The 17,070-nt window shown below is 48.8% G+C and overlaps 1 protein-coding gene across 2 annotated transcripts in view; it reads left to right on the plus strand.

Moving 5' to 3' along the window:
* Window positions 1-17,070, plus strand: part of RGS9 (regulator of G protein signaling 9) — a 69,204-nt gene that overhangs the window by 34,306 nt on the left and 17,828 nt on the right. For both annotated transcript variants that reach the window (XM_079131979.1, XM_079131978.1), the window contains exons 10-15: window positions 6,167-6,196; window positions 7,034-7,095; window positions 8,866-8,979; window positions 9,991-10,106; window positions 13,615-13,702; window positions 15,105-15,243. In XM_079131979.1, coding sequence (XP_078988105.1) covers window positions 6,167-6,196; window positions 7,034-7,095; window positions 8,866-8,979; window positions 9,991-10,106; window positions 13,615-13,702; window positions 15,105-15,243 — 549 coding nt within the window. The remainder of the gene's footprint in view (window positions 1-6,166; window positions 6,197-7,033; window positions 7,096-8,865; window positions 8,980-9,990; window positions 10,107-13,614; window positions 13,703-15,104; window positions 15,244-17,070) is intronic.

The raw sequence follows: 17,070 nt of genomic DNA on the forward strand, positions 1-17,070 counted from the left end.
GGGCCCCCGTGAGCCTCAGGCTGATGGCCTCTGGCTGGCAAGGCTGCCCAGCCCCGGGAGGACCTGGTCATGGGCCTCCCCTCCGTTAAGGCAATGGGGTGCACAACTCCTCACTTCCCCTTATTTCAGAGGGGATTCGGCCCCATGGTGCTAATCCTGAGTGGAGGCCAGGCACTGACCTGGCTGTGGGCAGTGACGTGCCCAGGGCCGGCCCCTCCTCCCCACCCTCCGCCCCAGGAAGGTTGCTGTGACAGGGTTACCACTGTCACCTAGCCATGCGGGGCAGCACTGAGTGCTGAAGATGAGGTGAGTTGGAAGGAGCCAGCGCTGCCCCACCCTGCCTGTGTGCTCCTGGGCGAGCTCTGGAGCTTTTCCAAGTCTCAGTTCCCTCACCTATGACATGGGGACAACCCTAGTTCCTTCCTCAGAGGCCTGGGCAGGATCATTTATGTGAAGTGTCCAGAAAGGTCATCGACAGGCTTCACAAACAGTACCGTGATTACCAGAACCGGCGCTGTGTTATGAAGGAGATGATTGATGGGACCCTGTCGACCTTTGACCCCAGGGAGGCTGCGCTTAGCCAGTTTCCTCTTCTGTCCTCACACCTCCTCACACCTCCACTCTGGTTGAAAGGGAGGGAAATACACAACGGTTTCAGCCTCTCTGCCTGGTCTACTAACCAGCTGCTGAGCACAGCGGGGGTTACGCAGGCGTGCACAGGGGTCTTGGAGTAACGGGAAGACATATTAAATACTGCAGAGCCTTCCGTCCGGAGCCCCCAACGGGCAAAGCCCCCACGTGCTCACACCAGTAGGGGACAAACTGCTTTCTTCTTGTGGCCCCTTTTGTGACCGTAAGTATTGGAAAAAGAGCATCTCTGATGACTGATGTTTGCTGATGGCTTGCTGGCTTGGGGAAGGCGCATGCCCACCCTCGGAGGAAAAGAAGGCCGGAGCATCCCTGTTGGAGAAGAGAACTCGTCCAAGGACGCAGCTCGGAAACCGTGAAGCCTGCATGCAAACCTCAGCGGATGGCCCCCCAGAGCCCACTCCATCCATATCCTGCCTGCTGCTTTCTAATGCCCATCGTATGACTTTTGCAAGCTTGGCTAGATTCCGTTAAGTCCATTAAGGGAGGTGATGCCAGCTTCATTTTCCATATGACAAAACTTGAAACAGAGAGGTTTAGCCCTTTGCCCAAGATGGCCCAGCCAGGATTCCAATTTAGATCTTTCAAATTTTTCCAGCTCAGGCCTAAGTCTTGCATCCAGGGCCACTCCACAGGCAGTGACCTGTACCATCCATCATCCAAGGCCCCATGCAGAAGGGCCTTGCGTGATTTAATGTCCGTCACTGTCTTAAAGTTCCTCTGTTTTTCTGGAGGAGGGATGTGCATTTTCATTTTGCACTGAGCCCTGCAAATTGTGAGTAGTTCTGTCTCCACCTGATCAGGAAGTAGCTTGCAGGATGGATCCTCACTTCTGGAACAACTGTCCCTCCATTTTCCTCTGCTTTACTTAACGACTTCCTTTTCTGGATTTCCCTGTGTGCAGCTTCTGTCCCTCTCTCTGCTGTCCCTTCCTCAGGTTCTTGCCCTTGATTCTTCAAGATGTCTGCCTGGCTGCTTCTTCCCAAGTTCCTTGCTTGTCCTTCCCCTGGGCTCCCTGGCTCCTATCTGACAGGGGCCTCAGGGCCTCTCAGGCATGGCCCTGACCCGCTCTTGCCCTGTGTCAGTTGTCACAACCTCCATCCTGGCTGTGACCACAGAGCTGTGTAAACACGTCTAGATGTGTCCCTATTTGGGAAACTCCTCAAGTGAAAAATAATAAGTTGTTAGAATTCCAGGAATGCAGGGCACTCCAAGATTCCTCCAGCAGAGTGGATTCTCAGTGTGGCAAAGTGTATCACTTCCCCGAGGAGTAAAGAAGGGGCCTCGCCGCGGGGGCGGGGGGCATCTTCTGAGAAATGAGGGGTGTTGGTGTGAAATTCCAGGTGGAAAAGTGTTTGCATCTTCCTATTGCATCACGAGGTGGTTTTCTTTGAATTGCACAGAATTGGGTGTGGATGGGTGCGTTTTTAATAACTTCACTTTAAAATAATGTTTCTTATGACCTTTGACTAAGTAATAGTGAGAGTAGGCTTACGAGATTTAACAAGTAAAAACAGAGGTTTCCCAGTTAAATTTGAATTCCAGATAAACAATGATAATCTTTTTAATATAAGAATGCCCCAACCATTGCCTGAGCTTCCTGTGTTCACCTTATAATGAGGCTCACACCATACATGTGTGTGATTGGCAGCAGTATGTGAACCCTCATTAATAGCCCCTGCGGGTTGAGTCTTAGCAATTTGCCAGTCACCTGTGCATATTATCTCACTGAATTCCCTTTTTTCTTCACTTTTCCTCCTGCAAATGAGAAATCAGGGTCTCTCAGATGCTAAATAACTTATCCGAGGTGACAGAGGCAATAAGTGTTAGAACCAGAATTTTAATCTTTGATCCCAGAACTCTTTCCCAAGCCATTCCTCATCTCACAGATAACATTGTCTCTCCATCTTTTAGAAAAGTCCAGTCCCCCGTATGGTCCCAGGACCTCTCCCCAAGGGCAGAGATACCTGTGTGCCAACCTGTAGGAAGCTGACAGCTATTTTTGAAGTTAGAAATAGAAGCTAAGGTTCACATGGACTGTCTAAAGTGGAGGCGCTGCAGCCTCAGGTTCAACCGAAACCTGTCACAGGTTAAGCATCCCTCACCAAAAATCTGAAATGCTCCTAAATCCGAAGCCACCAACACAATGACTCAAATAGAAAAGTTCATATCATAAAACTTTGTTTCTGCACAAAAGTATTACTTATTGTTTTTGTACCCAAGGGCACTTAATCATTGAACCACATCCCCAGTCCCTTGTGTATTTTATTTAGAGACAGGGTCTCATTGAGTTGCTGAGGCTGGCTTTGAACTCACGATCCTCCTGCCTCAGCCTCCCAAACCGCTGGGATTACAGGCACACGCCTGTGTACCCGGTTTCTGCACAACATTATTAAATATATTGTGTAAAATTGCCTTCAGGCTAGTGTACAAGATGTATGTAAGACACAAATGGATTTTGTGTTTAGACTTGGGTCCCATCCCCAAGATAGCTCATTATGTACCTGCAACTATTCCAACATCTGAAAAAATTTGAAATCTGAAACCCTGCTGGCCCCCAGGCTGTGGCATAAGAGTTACTCAAGCTGTAAGAGAGATTCTGGTTCCCAGAAGACAGCTGGTAGTTCTGGAAACCAAAAAACACAGAGCAAACCACAGCACAAAAGTAGATTCCTAAGGAGATAATAGAAGCAAATAAAGTCAATAAAAGATAAAAAAAAAAAAAAATCTGAAGACTGAGATAATGGCCCCAAAAGCAAAGAAATCCATGAGGCCAAAAGAAGACCAGGAGAGGTGGAGGAGGAGAGGGGGCGCACGTGGCTCAGGCTGGCAAGAGCACGGCGACCTGCTCTGTCCTGCTGCCTCTGTCTGCTCGGAGCCCTGAGCTCCAGGTGCGTGCCCGGGAAGCTGGTGGATCCAGCTCTGTGAGGAGGGTGTTTATGCCGCTGGCTGCGGAGCATGTGGCCAGCCTGATATCGATCTTTACTATCATTAGTGTTAATTAAAGAGTGTTTCCTGTGTCTGTGTCATCGTGTGGCTGGGGCTCCTGCCTTCTTTTTGTTTTAATTTTAAGTCAGATGACGGGACACTCATTCCTTCTGCAACATTCTCCGCTTCAGGGCAAAGAAGGAATCGGGGAAGAGAGCGGGCTCGGCTGGAGAGTCCACGGGCTCCATGATTGTTTCTCACAGATCACCGCGCAGCTTTGCAAGGGGCAGAGCTGGGTTTGAACCAGTCAATCGCCCACCGGAAGATGTTGAGGAAGTCCCCAGTACCTCTGATAGCCTTTGTTTTTCTCACCAGGACATCAGTATAAAAACTCTCCCTCTCCTGAGCTATAGCAGAACACCCAGTTGTACAAATTGCTTTGCAGCATTTGCTAGTAGTCATGCAAACGTCCCGCCTGCCCTTTGAGCAGAGGTCACAGATCATTAGATACTCCTCTGAGTAATCCATTTCTGCAAGACTCTAAGAGAAGGATCTGATTATATCAGATTTGATAGCTAGTTCACTCTGGCCCTTTTCCTACCTGAAATTCATGTCTTCTAAAGTAGGGCCTTATATTGAAGAAAGAATGGAAGCATATGATAAGTGCGGTTGCTAAAATATTTAGATCATTTTGGGGACTGTTTTCAATTTTTTTATTTTTAAATTTGTTCTAATTAGTCATACATGACAGTAGAATGCATTTTGACACATTGTACCAAATGGAGCACACCTTCTCATTCCTATGGCTGTACATGGTGCTGAGTCACATTAGTAGTGTAATCATACATGTACATAGGGTAATAAGTCTCATTCCACTATCATTCCTACCCTTACCCTCACTTCTCTCTGCCCAATCCAAAGTTCCTTCGTTCTTCCCTACCCACCCCCCACCATTATGGATCAGCATTCACTTATCAGAGAAAACATTTGACCTTTGGTTTTTTGGGTTTGGCTTATTTTGCTTGGCATGACATTCTCCAGCTCCATCCGTTTACCTGCAAATGCCATCATTTCATTCTTCTTTATGACTGAGTAATATTCCACTGTGTATATATACCACATTTATCCATTCATCTGTCGAAAGGCATCTGGTTGGTTCCATAGTTTAGCTATTGTGAACTGAGCTGCTATAAACATTGATGTGGCTGTTTTCAGATTTTTTGAGTGGAAGCTATCCAATTAAGCTTAGAGAAAGTTCTTGGTTTTCTAGGCCTCCAACCATGCTAAAGTCATCATTTATTTGATATTTGTTGAGCATCTCTTTGCATCAGACGTTATGCAAAGGAAGATAGCCATGGTCTCTATGTCCTTAATAGTGATAGTTAAAAAAAGAATCACACAAATATTTAACTGAAATTTTCATGGTGCTGTGAAGGTTAGGATGTGCGAGAATCAGACACCAACTTGAGCTTTCCTTTTCTGAGATAACTTTCCCTGCTCCTCTATTGCGAAAAAAGATTTCCTGTGAAGTGCAACTACTTAAAAGCAGTCCAGGGAAGCAAAGGGAAACCCAGCTGGTTTAGAAAGTAGAGATGAGAACATGACTTCCTCCTCCATCCCTTGTCAATGGGCTCAGGAACCGGTGCTGATTCTGCCAACTGGCTGAGGAAAAGTAGCGCCCACCTCGGACTACGGACTGACTCCAAGTGAAGGTCTGGTTTGGTTCAGTGGCGTGGATTGGAGCATCCTGGAATGAAGGGGTTCAGCTTGAAGTGAGCACTAAGCAGGCGCGGACACAACCAAATGTAGGAAGACCAAGACTGGAATGACCACTGTACCCATCCTCGTGGGCAGAGAAGCGGCCCCAGGGCAGCCTGTCCCTCTCGGGTTGTAGGAGATGCTGTGTTTCAGCTGGAGACAGATTTGCACGATCCCCGGAGTTTGTAGGAGTCTAAGTGTGCAGGCCTTATTGGAGTCATTCTTTCTCTGCCTTACCTCAAAAAGTCTGGAGAGAGGACACCTTTCAGTCCTTGCCCAGCATGAGCTTGCCTTGGCAGCTTCATTGAGGGGATGATCTTCCCACATTGCAGCTCAATTCTGGGGCTCAGTTGGCAGCGGACACTGAGTTAATTGTGTGCTTTAGTTTGGGCAATGAATCTTTTTTTTTTTTTTAAATTCCAACTTGCAGTGGTTGGTCAGATTGTTATGAATGGAGAGAATGGATCTCACCTTTCATTCAGAACTCTCCCTGCGAGAAAAGAAACACAGCCGCGGTCCTTGCTAGTTCCTCCTTCTCCCTTAACAGGGAGACGGGAGGATTCCCTTCTTTATCTCCCACTTTCCAAAATGGCTCTACAGAAGACACCAACCCCAAACTAAGCCCTTGATTCATCTTGGATTCTAGAAGAGCAGCATAAAATCACAGTGGAAAATGATATTCCTTCCCTGGCCTCAAGGTTGTTCTCCAGTATTTGCATAGAATAGGGTGGACGGTTTTCTCTTGGGGAAAGGTTTTTATTTTTCAAATGGGTATTTGAACTTTAATGATTTAATGACCTCGGTTTAATGGCTTTGTTTCTCTGTTTTACAGAAACAAACAATCACTGCTGTCAAGAAAGAGGTAATTAGTTTCCTGGTTCCAGTGAAGTTTGGTTTAAAATCTTCTAACAAATTATATGTACTTTGGCCTAATGCTCTGCTCTCAGTAATGAAATGAAAACCATGTGTAATGTTCAAACAATTGTTTTCAAATTAATGGACAGCACAGAAGGACAAAGGAGCTTTTGTAAGATCTGGCTGAGGCTGAGGCTGAGATTCAGGATTTGAAACACGCCTTGAAGTCACATAGCTGAGGGTTGGCCAGAGAGGACTGTGGGGTGAACGAAGCAGAGCGTCTGTATCCTGGCCCTCTCTCTTACAATACAGGGCCTTCCAGAAGCTATCCACAGTGGTGAACTACCTGTGTTGGAAAATTTTCTGTCCAGGGCCTATGATTGAGCCCTGGGAAGCACTGACCATTGAGATGGGCAGTGTAAAGGGATAGTCAAATGGGGACCAGGGTGGTCAAGGGGTGGGGGATGGCATGCTGGTGCTAAAGCTGTAGAACCAGGTCCCTGTGGTGGTGACCACCCTGCTTCTGTCAGCCAGAGGCATGTGACAGCAAGCCAAGCATCTTTCCCGGTATCTTAATTCAAACGCTCCTTGGGACACTTTTTTTTTTTTTTTTTCCCCAACTGGTGCCTTTGCCAGACCAACACAGAGCGGGTTAAGGAGGCCACTGACTTGGAATTTGGGGGTCACCTATCTTGGGTGGGGGTGGACTGAGCCCTTTTGGCACTGAGGTGACGGGCTTAGAGTGGGATGAATGGCTTCTGGTTTTGGAGCCGGATGTAATGTCCGTGTTGGTGACCTCCGAGGTGAGAAGTTGGATGTCTTCTAACAATCGCATCTCTTCCAGATCATGTACTACCAACAGGCCTTAATGAGGTCCACAGTAAAGTCTTCAGTATCCCTTGGAGGGTAGGTCTGCCTGGCTTATTGATCTTTGAAAAACTGGTCTTGCAATAGATAGACAAAAGGGGAACTTCCTCTTTAGATCCTAAAGAATTGTAAGATACAAGCTCAGTCTCTTGGGTTTAGTTTCTAGTTCTTCCCTCAGAATAGATCGGGTCTCATGCCGTTCGGGTAAAATCAAGGGCGGCTGAGGTTCTGTAAGTCTGCCATGCTTCTTGGACACCACTGGTGTGGCTGGGGAGGTAGGAGGAGTTGCCAAGGCCAAGCACTGGACCTGTGGGGACCTAAAACTGCCTGTTTCCCGTCACCACTCACTTGAACTTATTAGGGATATGTACGCCGTATTTAACGGTTCAGCGTGTTGTTACGTGTCCACTGCTAACCTTAAAATTCAGCGTGCATAGATTGGAAATTTAAGTTAGATTTGTTGAACTATCAGCCTACCTCACCCAGTTCTGCCTGGGGAATTATCTGGGAAGGACATGGAAGGGTTAAGTGCCTCTCCCAATGCAAGAAGTTATCCTCTTGAAATACAGAATTAATTTTAGGAATATCTTGATCACTCTGAGATTTTCCTGTGCACCTGAAAATGAGCTTGGTTTATTTTTGTTGATCATTTTTTCTGACTTTGTTAGACTCCAGCAATGGTATGGGGTACCATTGGGACTGAAAAGCCTACATTTTTTTTTTTTTTCCAGTACCCTCCTTCTAGTGTGGTTAGGGGTCAAGCTCTTACAAAAATCTTTCACATTTTCTCAAATTCCTAGTTGGCATAAATTCCACATTCCCTGGGAAAATGTCCTGTGACCCTACCCACATTTTCAGTGACTTCTGTCTGCTGCTGTTGAGCCCTGATCATGGAGGAAGATAGCACCCCTGTGTTCAGTGGGCTCCGTTTTGGGTTAGGATGACAATCATTGCTCTGTGATAAACTCAAAACTATTTACTCCGATGCTTCAGAGACCAGTTTCATGAAATCAAATGGGAAGAAAATTGAAAGAGACATGAATACTGCTGGATACTTCCTAGACCCACTTTCTAATTTTAGGAAAATTGTCTCAGGGTCTCATTACCAGAACTTTATATTGTTAGTGTTTGGACCTGTGGACCAGTCTTTTTTGTCCTTCCAACTGATCCACTGGTAGTGTGATTAAAGAAAAAGCATCTTGGAAGGAGGAAAGCCAGAAGGTTTAAGTTCTACAAACCCAAGACTCTCAACCATGGATCCTGTTCTATCAAAATCCATAGCTACGGGGAGATTTTGAAACAGGTGACTGTATACACTTCTGGGTGCAGGTTTCCCTACTTCTCAGACATTAGGAAATATGTCAACTCAGGCCATAGGTTTTCAAGTTCCCAAACCTAGGCATTACCCTGACAAAGAGTAGAATCCAACATGGCGGCAGAATCTGGGCACGTGGGTGGCAACCTCATGCTTGCAAGATGGAAGCCAAGACGTGGGCAGACTGAGTTGATACTGAATTTTAAAATATCCTGATGAAATGTGAAGAGGTCATGGTTTAATGGTCTAGGGACAGAAATAATAAAGGATCTGGATTGGGAGACAACACCTTGTTTCACAGGTAGACTAGGGACAGATATTGTCAAATACCTGTCAATCCCAGCAGCTATTAGAATACTCTTCTAAGAAGACAGTAATAAGTGTAGAACCAAACCGATATAAGGAAAGAGGAAAGGCTGGTCAATCCACCTACACATTGCTTTACTCTTTTGTTGTTGTGCTTCTAGGAAATCGTTTCTCTGTTTGCTTTTCAGGATTGTCAAGTACAGCGAGCAGTTCTCATCTAATGACGCCATTATGTCGGGCTGCCTCCCTAGCAATCCTTGGATAACGGATGACACCCAGTTCTGGGATTTAAACGCCAAATTGTATGTCTTCAATATATTGGGATTTTTAAAAATCGCTTTCAAATTGTAATTCACATGTATCTAATTTACCCAGAATGTTATAATTCAATGATTTTTATTATATTCATAGAGTAGTGCCATCGTCGCTACCAGTGATTTAGAAATATTTTTATCACCCAAAAAAGAGATGTTGTACCCTTTAGCTATCACCCGCCAAGTCCCCAACTCCCATACCCAGGGCATTCCTGTCCCCACCCCTCTCCCTCCCGGGGTTGGGGATTGAACCCAGGGCCTTGGGCTTGCAAGGCAAGCACGCTACCGACTGAGCTACCCCCCTAGGCCACCTCTAATCAACCTACTTCTGTCTTGGTAGAGGGATTTGCCCATTCTAGATAGTCCCATAAGTAGAGTCAGCAGTACGTGGTCTTTTTCCGTTAGCTTGTTCACGTGGTGCAGTGCTTTCCGAGTTCATCCCCGTCGTGGCACATGCTGGTGCTTCATTTCTGTCTGCAGCCCTATGGTTTTCACTGTGCAGATGTACTGCTCCCTGTTCTTCACCTGTCCGTCCGCCGATGGACTCTCGGGCTGTGTTCGACTCTTAGCTGTTATGAATCAAGCCACTGTGAACTTTCATGGCGTTTGTGGTGAAGGGGCAGCTGCAGAATTCTCTCCTGGCTGGGGTGGCAGCCTGACCGTCCACTGGCTGGTCTTCGGGCTGTCAGGCGGCCTTGGAGTAGACTTTGAGTTCTCTCCCTGGAGGCCAGCGGGGAGGGCCTGGTTGTGCGGATGCCACCGTGGCCAGCACCCCCACCTCTGTACTTGTCTAAGGGGGCTCGTCTGGGGCTGCATCTTCCTGGCGAGTGAACACTTGCGTTAGTGCTTATGCACTAACTGGGACTGGGAGAGGAGGATTGGGTCCAGCCGTGGAACAGGAGACCCATGAAGAGTATAAAGCCCGTGGCTGCTACCCTGGTCCACTTGGCAGCCCTGCCTCACGTGGAGTGTTACATCTATAAATCATTGTCCTCACAGGGTGGAGATCCCGACCAAGATGCGGGTGGAACGATGGGCCTTCAACTTCAGTGAGTTGATCCGAGACCCCAAGGGTCGACAGAGCTTCCAGTACTTTCTCAAGAAAGAATTCAGTGGTGGGTATCTTTCCTAAATTTAAAATAAAAAGTCGACTTTTAGTAACGCTTCTTGAAGGTCTAGCCTAGGGTTCTGGACTTTTTCAGTCCCCGTTTCCACAACTCTGCTACCGTGCCCACGTAGGGATTCCCTCTTTACAGCTTGCAGAGTCATACCTGGGTCCAGGACCAGTTCCAGGCCTCAAAGAGGCCCCACAGTCTGGGGGGATAATCGTGTCTCCTCACCAAGTTCGCATTAGCTTTTTTCACATTTCCGAGGGCTTCATCCTGAAGTACGGCTTTCCGGGGACACTGAGGGAATGAGATGGGATGTAAAACAAGGGAGGTTTACCTTTTTCATCCTCTAGTTTGATGTTTCTTTAGCCCAGGTCTGCAGATTTGATCCACCAGGAGATATTTTAAAACATATCTTTGCCAGATCCCACTCCCAGAGATGCCTGTCTAATTGGTTTGGGCTGCAACCTCTAAAGATTGGGAAGCTCCCCAGGTGATTCTCGTCTGTGACAGTGATTGACAGCCGCTACCCCTGCTCCTGTCAGGGCCTTAGCAGTGTGCAGATTGTAATGAGGGGAGGACCACATTTTACACCGCAATTTCTTAAATAGAGTGTACTGAGGAACATCTGGGAAAACCAAGAGGCCAGATTAAAACCAGTTTCACCAGGCTGCACATTCAATTGGCTTCACCACCTTCACCGAAATATTTGCTATTATGGCATTTTATTTTGCTTACTTGTGAAGTCCCGAGCCCTGGGAGCTTCATGTCTTGAGTCTTGAGACTCAACTGCTTACCACCCAAAGCCTGCTTGTCTGTGGGGTTGCTCTGGAGACAAATCCCACTGGACATGCCTTTGGTCTGTTGAACTGCCTGATGCAGAACATTACATTATAATATGGATTGTTTAAAAATTTTTCTCCCTAATCAAGTCTAATTGCCATAATATAATAAACTCCAGAAAAGGTGAACGGAGGAGAGCGCTCTTAGGGCTGGCTGGTGAATAAATGGAAACGGTGCCATCTAGTGGCAAGGTGATGAACTATACCTGAATGTAGTTCCTTGGAATCAAATTTCCCTGCATTATTAAAACCACCTTATAGTCAATCTCTTTATGAGATGCCCAAGGGTTGACATAGGAAGAGAGAAGGTGAATAATCAGTTTTATCATTTAATTAAGAAAACAATTTGAGATATGATCCATGTAACATGAAGTTCGCCCTTTTATTTTTAAAGTATAATGTTCAGTGGTTTCGAGTGTATTAACTAAGTTTGTGCAGCCATCCAAACTAATTCACTAAGCCAAAAAGAAGCCCCTTGCCCATTAGGAGTCATTTCCTATTCCTCCCTCTCCCCACTGCTCTGGCCTCTCTCCCCTCACCCCAGCCCTAGACAACCATGGATCTATGGATTTGCCTATTCTGGGAATTTCTTATAAATAGAATAATAAAATATGTAAAATTTTGTCTTTTTCCACTTATCATAGTGTTTTCAAGGCTCATCTGAGTTGTGGTATGTAATGGTGCTTTGTTCCTTTTTATGACTGCAATATATTCCAATGTGTGGATAGACCACGTTTTATCCATTCATCAGTTAATGGATGTTTGGGCTATTTCGACTTTTTTTTTAGTCCCAGGTATTACACCCAGGGGCACTTAACCACTGAACCACATCCCCAGTCCTTTTTATTTTTTTATTTTAAGACAGACTCTCGCTCAGTTACCTAGGGCCTCACTAAGTTGCTGAGGCTGGCTTTGGACTTGTGATCCTCCTGCCTCAGCCTCCTGAGCCACTGGGATTACAGGCATGCACCACCGTGCCTGGCTGTTCTGACTTTTATCATGAATAATGCTGCCGTGAACACTGGTGCATACACTTGTGTGTTTATTATTTTTTTTGGTATTAAAATATATATAAGTGAATCTACCATTTTATTTGTTTTTTCAAGTTATTAAAATTTACCATTTAAACTATGATTCTTAAGCATATAACTTAGTGGCAGTGAGCACAGTCACATTGCTGTGCAGCCATCACCATCACCCACCGGCAAAACTTTTTCATCCTCCCAAGTGAAACTCTGTCCCCATCACACACTGAATCCCACTCCCCCCAGCTCCTGGCGCCCACCATGCTTTCTATCGCTTTGAACTCGATTGCTTTAGGCACCACATCAGTGGACTCACTCAATATCTGTCCTTTGCACCTGGCTTACTGCCCTAGCCTGATGTCCTCAGGTTTCTCCAAATTGTGTCATGTGTCAGGACCCCCTCCCTTTTTAGTCTTCATCCTGAGCGATCCCCCGGGGCATGTGAGGACCACATTTTGTCTATCATTCCTCCACCCATGGCTGTCTGGAGTTTTGGCTACTGTGGGTAGTTGCTTATTTCGTTTTAGCCATAAGCCATTAGCTGTCCTTTGCGGTGGGCAAGATGGTCCCTCGCAGTTGGTGTCAGATCTGCTGTCAGTTAAGAGCACCGCTGGCCTATGATCCTGGTGTACAGAACACCCTGAAGTTCATGCCGAAGAGGAAGGACCTGCGTGGAGTTAAGGGTCAAACGCCAACTGCTTCAGAATTGTGCGGCCTTTCCCAATCTGAAATACCTGGGAGCTTAAAAAAAAGAGCCAGGAGAGGAGAGGGGCGGGTCTCTTCCGTTTCCCTGTGCCGTGGCCTTCTGTGATTGACACACACACGCACACACGCAGGCAGGCACGCACTCACAGGCTCTTGCTCCTCTGTTAGTGTGATCATCTTTATTTCCCCAGGCAAAAAAGTCCACCAGGGATCGCTGCATCCACATGTTCCCAGGGCTTCTGGGTCTGGTGGACAACTGGCAAGAGAACTTGAAGTTGGGAGTGATTAAGGGTTTCTAGGGGTCTGGTTTCTCTTCTGGGCCAAGAGGATCAGAGTGCCTCGGGCTCTGGTGACGCTCAGTGGAATCCCCCCGGTGGCCAGTCCATCAGCATCATGCCCGAGTGATGTGAGGGCTCCGCAAGGAGCTTTGGGCTGGAACCCCTGGGACGGGCTGCGGAGGTTGGTGTCTCCACACACAGTCAGACAGGAGGCGAAGTCACGCAGTCACTGAAGGCAGCCGGCGACGTTCAGGAGGAAAGTCTATGTGTAGTGACTCGGGCTTCTGGGCTTCATCCCTTGGGCTTGCTCAGGCAGTGTTTGCTTTAGGCAAAAAGGTGGCAGCTTCTGGGGGGTTTGTGAGCTGCAGCCTGTGCACTGCGGGAGGAAGGAGCAGCCCCCACAAGGCGATGGGCTGCCCCAAAGGTGGTGGGCGCCGACCTAGTGTGTTCCAAAAGATGCTAGCGGCCCGAGCCACTGCTGGTTCCAGCTGCTCTCCCACGCTGGAAGGCAGGCGTGGCTCCTCCCCCAGGTCACGGAAGGGTGCTCACCGCGCTGCAGAACGGAGCCTGTCCCAGCTGACCCATTTCTTTGATGTCCTCCTTTCTTCTCTCCACTGGGTGCCCATCCGCCTTTCACCTGTGTGGACCCTTCCACCCCGTGCAGGGGAGAACCTGGGATTCTGGGAAGCCTGTGAGGACCTGAAGTATGGCGATCAGTCCAAGGTCAAGGAGAAGGCGGAGGAGATTTACAAGTGAGGACCGGCTGGCTGGTGGGGAAAGCCTTCCTGGTGTGGGGCTGGGGTGGAACAGGAGGTCCCACACCGGCACCTGCTGCCTGCTTCCAGAAGCCGGGGTGCCTTGGAAGGCGGCCTGGGGGGATGGACGTGGGATCCCCGCTCCCATGAGAATGTGTCTACAGGCTAAGAAGCAAGCTGCAGGCGTCCAGTGCAGGGCTCTTAAACTGACCCTCTTTGGTCTCCTTGGGTTGTGTGTGTGACTTCCACTCCTCAGCCTGGCTGTACCCTCGTCCTGCTGTGGGCACCTCCTGATGGTCTGCCTGTCTGCGCCGGGCACAGTGGGCACCAGTCTTGGGCTCTGAGGGCCCAAGTGGTTTTTGCTCCCATTCACCACTACGCTGGGCTTCCCAAGGCCAGTACTGCACAGCTGACACCAGCCCTTGGCAGCCCCAGACCCAGGTGCTGGTCTTCAGGCAGCAGGCCAGATGGCCCCTCCCCTCAGAGACTCAGCCTTGGTTCCAAAGGCCTCAGGTGGGACCACCTGGTGTTCGGAGAGACTGCTGCTCTGTTCTCCTGCAGGTTCACTGGCCTCCCCCAGTGGGAGGGGCTCTGGGGAGTCCGAGAAGTCCCTGTGACAGGCTTCCCCAGAACAATGGGCTCCTGACTGTGTTCAGGACACATGGATAACTCCTAATGCCAAAAATGTGCTGTAGGGGAGCAGCAGCCTCCAACTGCATCAGCCTCCTTCCTCCCCAGCCTCCCCACTTACGTAAATATCTGTTTGAATTCCAAATGTTCAATGCACACCTTAGGAGGGTAGGAACTCGTCCATGTGGATATTTGCAACCTGTAACTACTGAGCATCAGAAGTAGCGGGAAGCTCCCTGTGCCCAAATTCCAGGTAGAGCCACAGGACTTAGAAGGTAGGGCCAACTTCGGGATCAGTGGCCAGGTCACCCAGGTGGTCACACCTTCGAGAGCTGGGAATAAGGGCTTCCTCCCAAGTCAGCACTGGAGATTTATCACCAAACCCGTTTAGGCTGGGACGGGGAGAACAGAACACCTGTCTGGAGGTGTCTTGTCCTGGTCCCAGGTTGGCCCTGGAATCCAGGTGAGTCAGGAGGCAGAAGGTGCTAAATTGGAGGTGGATGGCCAGGGCCTTCTCTGCCTGGGCTGTCCCTCCTAGAGGGCAGGGACATCCAGCTTCGATTCGCTCATTCCCAATTCTGGCCTGGCTGTTTTGTTGCTTCCAGGAAAAGTCACTGGACCACCTCTTCGAAGTTCAAACTCTTTAGTGTTTCCTAAAAAACAAAACAAACAACAAGACAAACCTGGGGAGCCCGCTGTCAATCTGTCCCTCCCAAGCGGCTGTGAACTTGGTTGAGCCACTCTTGTGACGGTCTCCCTCCTTCCCCAGACTGTTCCTGGCCCCAGGAGCGAGGCGGTGGATCAACATAGATGGCAAAACCATGGACATCACAGTGAAGGGGCTGAAGCACCCCCACCGCTATGTGCTGGATGCGGCGCAAACCCACATTTACATGCTCATGAAGAAGGTAGGTGGGGTCTGGCCGAGGACAGGCAGAGGCCAGGGAGCACCCCTTCCCAGCCACCTGGGAGGCTCTTTAGATGATGTGGCAGGAGGCAGGATTGTCTGTTGGGCTGGGCTGGACCCTCCCTGAGCCCCTGGCCCACTGGCCAGAGAGGACCTCTGGAGAAGCTGTTTGCACTTATGGGTTCCTTGTTCTGCAGTAGTGAGATAGGTAGTATTAATGACCTTGATGATGATGTTTTAATATGATAATCACTTTCGAAGCCTTACAGGCATAGCCAAAGCGCAAAGCAAGAACTTTGTTCTCCAGGAGATTCCCGAGGCGGGCGTTGCTCCTCCAGACCCAAGGTCTCAGCAGAGACGGATGGGGGGTGCCAGTTCCTGGGGTCACCGGGTCCAGAGCCTGAGGCTCCTGGTCTGTGTTTTGGGGTGGTGGCAGTTCTCACGGTCCTGGGCAAATAGAACACATGCAAGGTTTGGTATCTAAAAGACACAAAGGAGGTATGATTGTGGTCAGACCCTGGGGAATTCGGATCACCTCCTGGATGATTAGTGAAATGCGAACATGGTAGGACTTTAAAATAAAGGGACGTGAGATAAGATCAGGCAGAGGCAGGGCTGGAGAATTGTCTAGTTTGGCCCATGCTTGGGGGTGGGGTGGGGAGGACTGTTGGTCCAGGAAGGTCCCACGACAGCCTTCCTCAGAGCGACTGGGAATCCCAACAAAGCTGTCTTCTGGTGCTTCCATTTCCCATTACGGTGACTATTCCTTTTACGACAAAGTGTCTGGTCCCTTGTCGAGTGGTAGGGACTGGTGTGAATGGTAAATGTTGCTTGTTTCCCTCTATTTTTTTCTAGTTGGTCTCTGATTGTGTTGTGAGGAAACACATTCACACTCGAAACAGGTCCTCCTTTAGGATTCCCGGTGGGCCACCCGGGCCATCTCTCGTCACTTTTCCATCAGTGCAGTTTCTCTGGGTTTTTCTTCCTAGAAGATTCACAGCACATGGTTTCTTTAAAAATAGTCCTTCTTAACGTACTTTGAAGTGTGTCGATTCTTAAAAATGTGGTTTCAAGAAATGCCCGGGGAGGCCAGCTCCCAGTCAGGATGGAACGGCGTCCTGGGTAGCTTAGGAAATGAACCATGTCTGTGCTCATTGGTCTCCACACCCCCACAGGCTGCGTCCTCTGGTGACCAGCAGGACAGGACTCCATGGCTCCATGATCCCTATTTCTTCCCAGAACTGTTCCTGCCCCCACTTAGTCTTCGGAATAGCACCCTTTCAGTAGACCACGCCCTGCTCCCGGGGTTTTGCAGTGGGCTTTGTCCCGTTTGTTACGGCTGGAGCTTTGGGCTGGCTCGGAAGTAGCAACGTCCCTGAACCTGCCCAAGGCCCCAGGAAACACCCCTATGAGAAGTGTCTCAGTCTTAAACTCTTCCTTCTTGTCTTCTCTTGCTGTCAGACCCCAAACACAGGACAGAAAGGGAGGCTGGGGGGCCTGGAGGTGGGCTTCATACCATGGCTACTTGCCACCTTTGGAAGATGCTGGGTGGGAGAAGTCAGTGTCCTCTGGTTCACAACATGGTGAACAGCTCACAGGAGGGTATTAGCGAGCATGGTTAGAGACGGGTTGCCCCGTCCTTGGGGTTTCTGATTAGGTAGGACTGGGGTGCGCTGGGACTGTGCGTGTCTAGCAGGTTCTGGGGTGAAATGGATGCTCCTGGTTTGGGGCCCACATCGGAGGGTGGCTCCCCTCAACGCCTCCCTGGACGCCTTGCATGCAAAGGGATTTGCTCGAGAACGGCGTGTGTATCGTGTGATGTGGTCAA

The sequence above is a fragment of the Sciurus vulgaris genome (assembly GCF_902686455.1).
Source record: "Sciurus vulgaris genome assembly, chromosome: 3".
In the NCBI taxonomy this organism is placed as follows: Eukaryota; Metazoa; Chordata; class Mammalia; order Rodentia; family Sciuridae; genus Sciurus; species Sciurus vulgaris.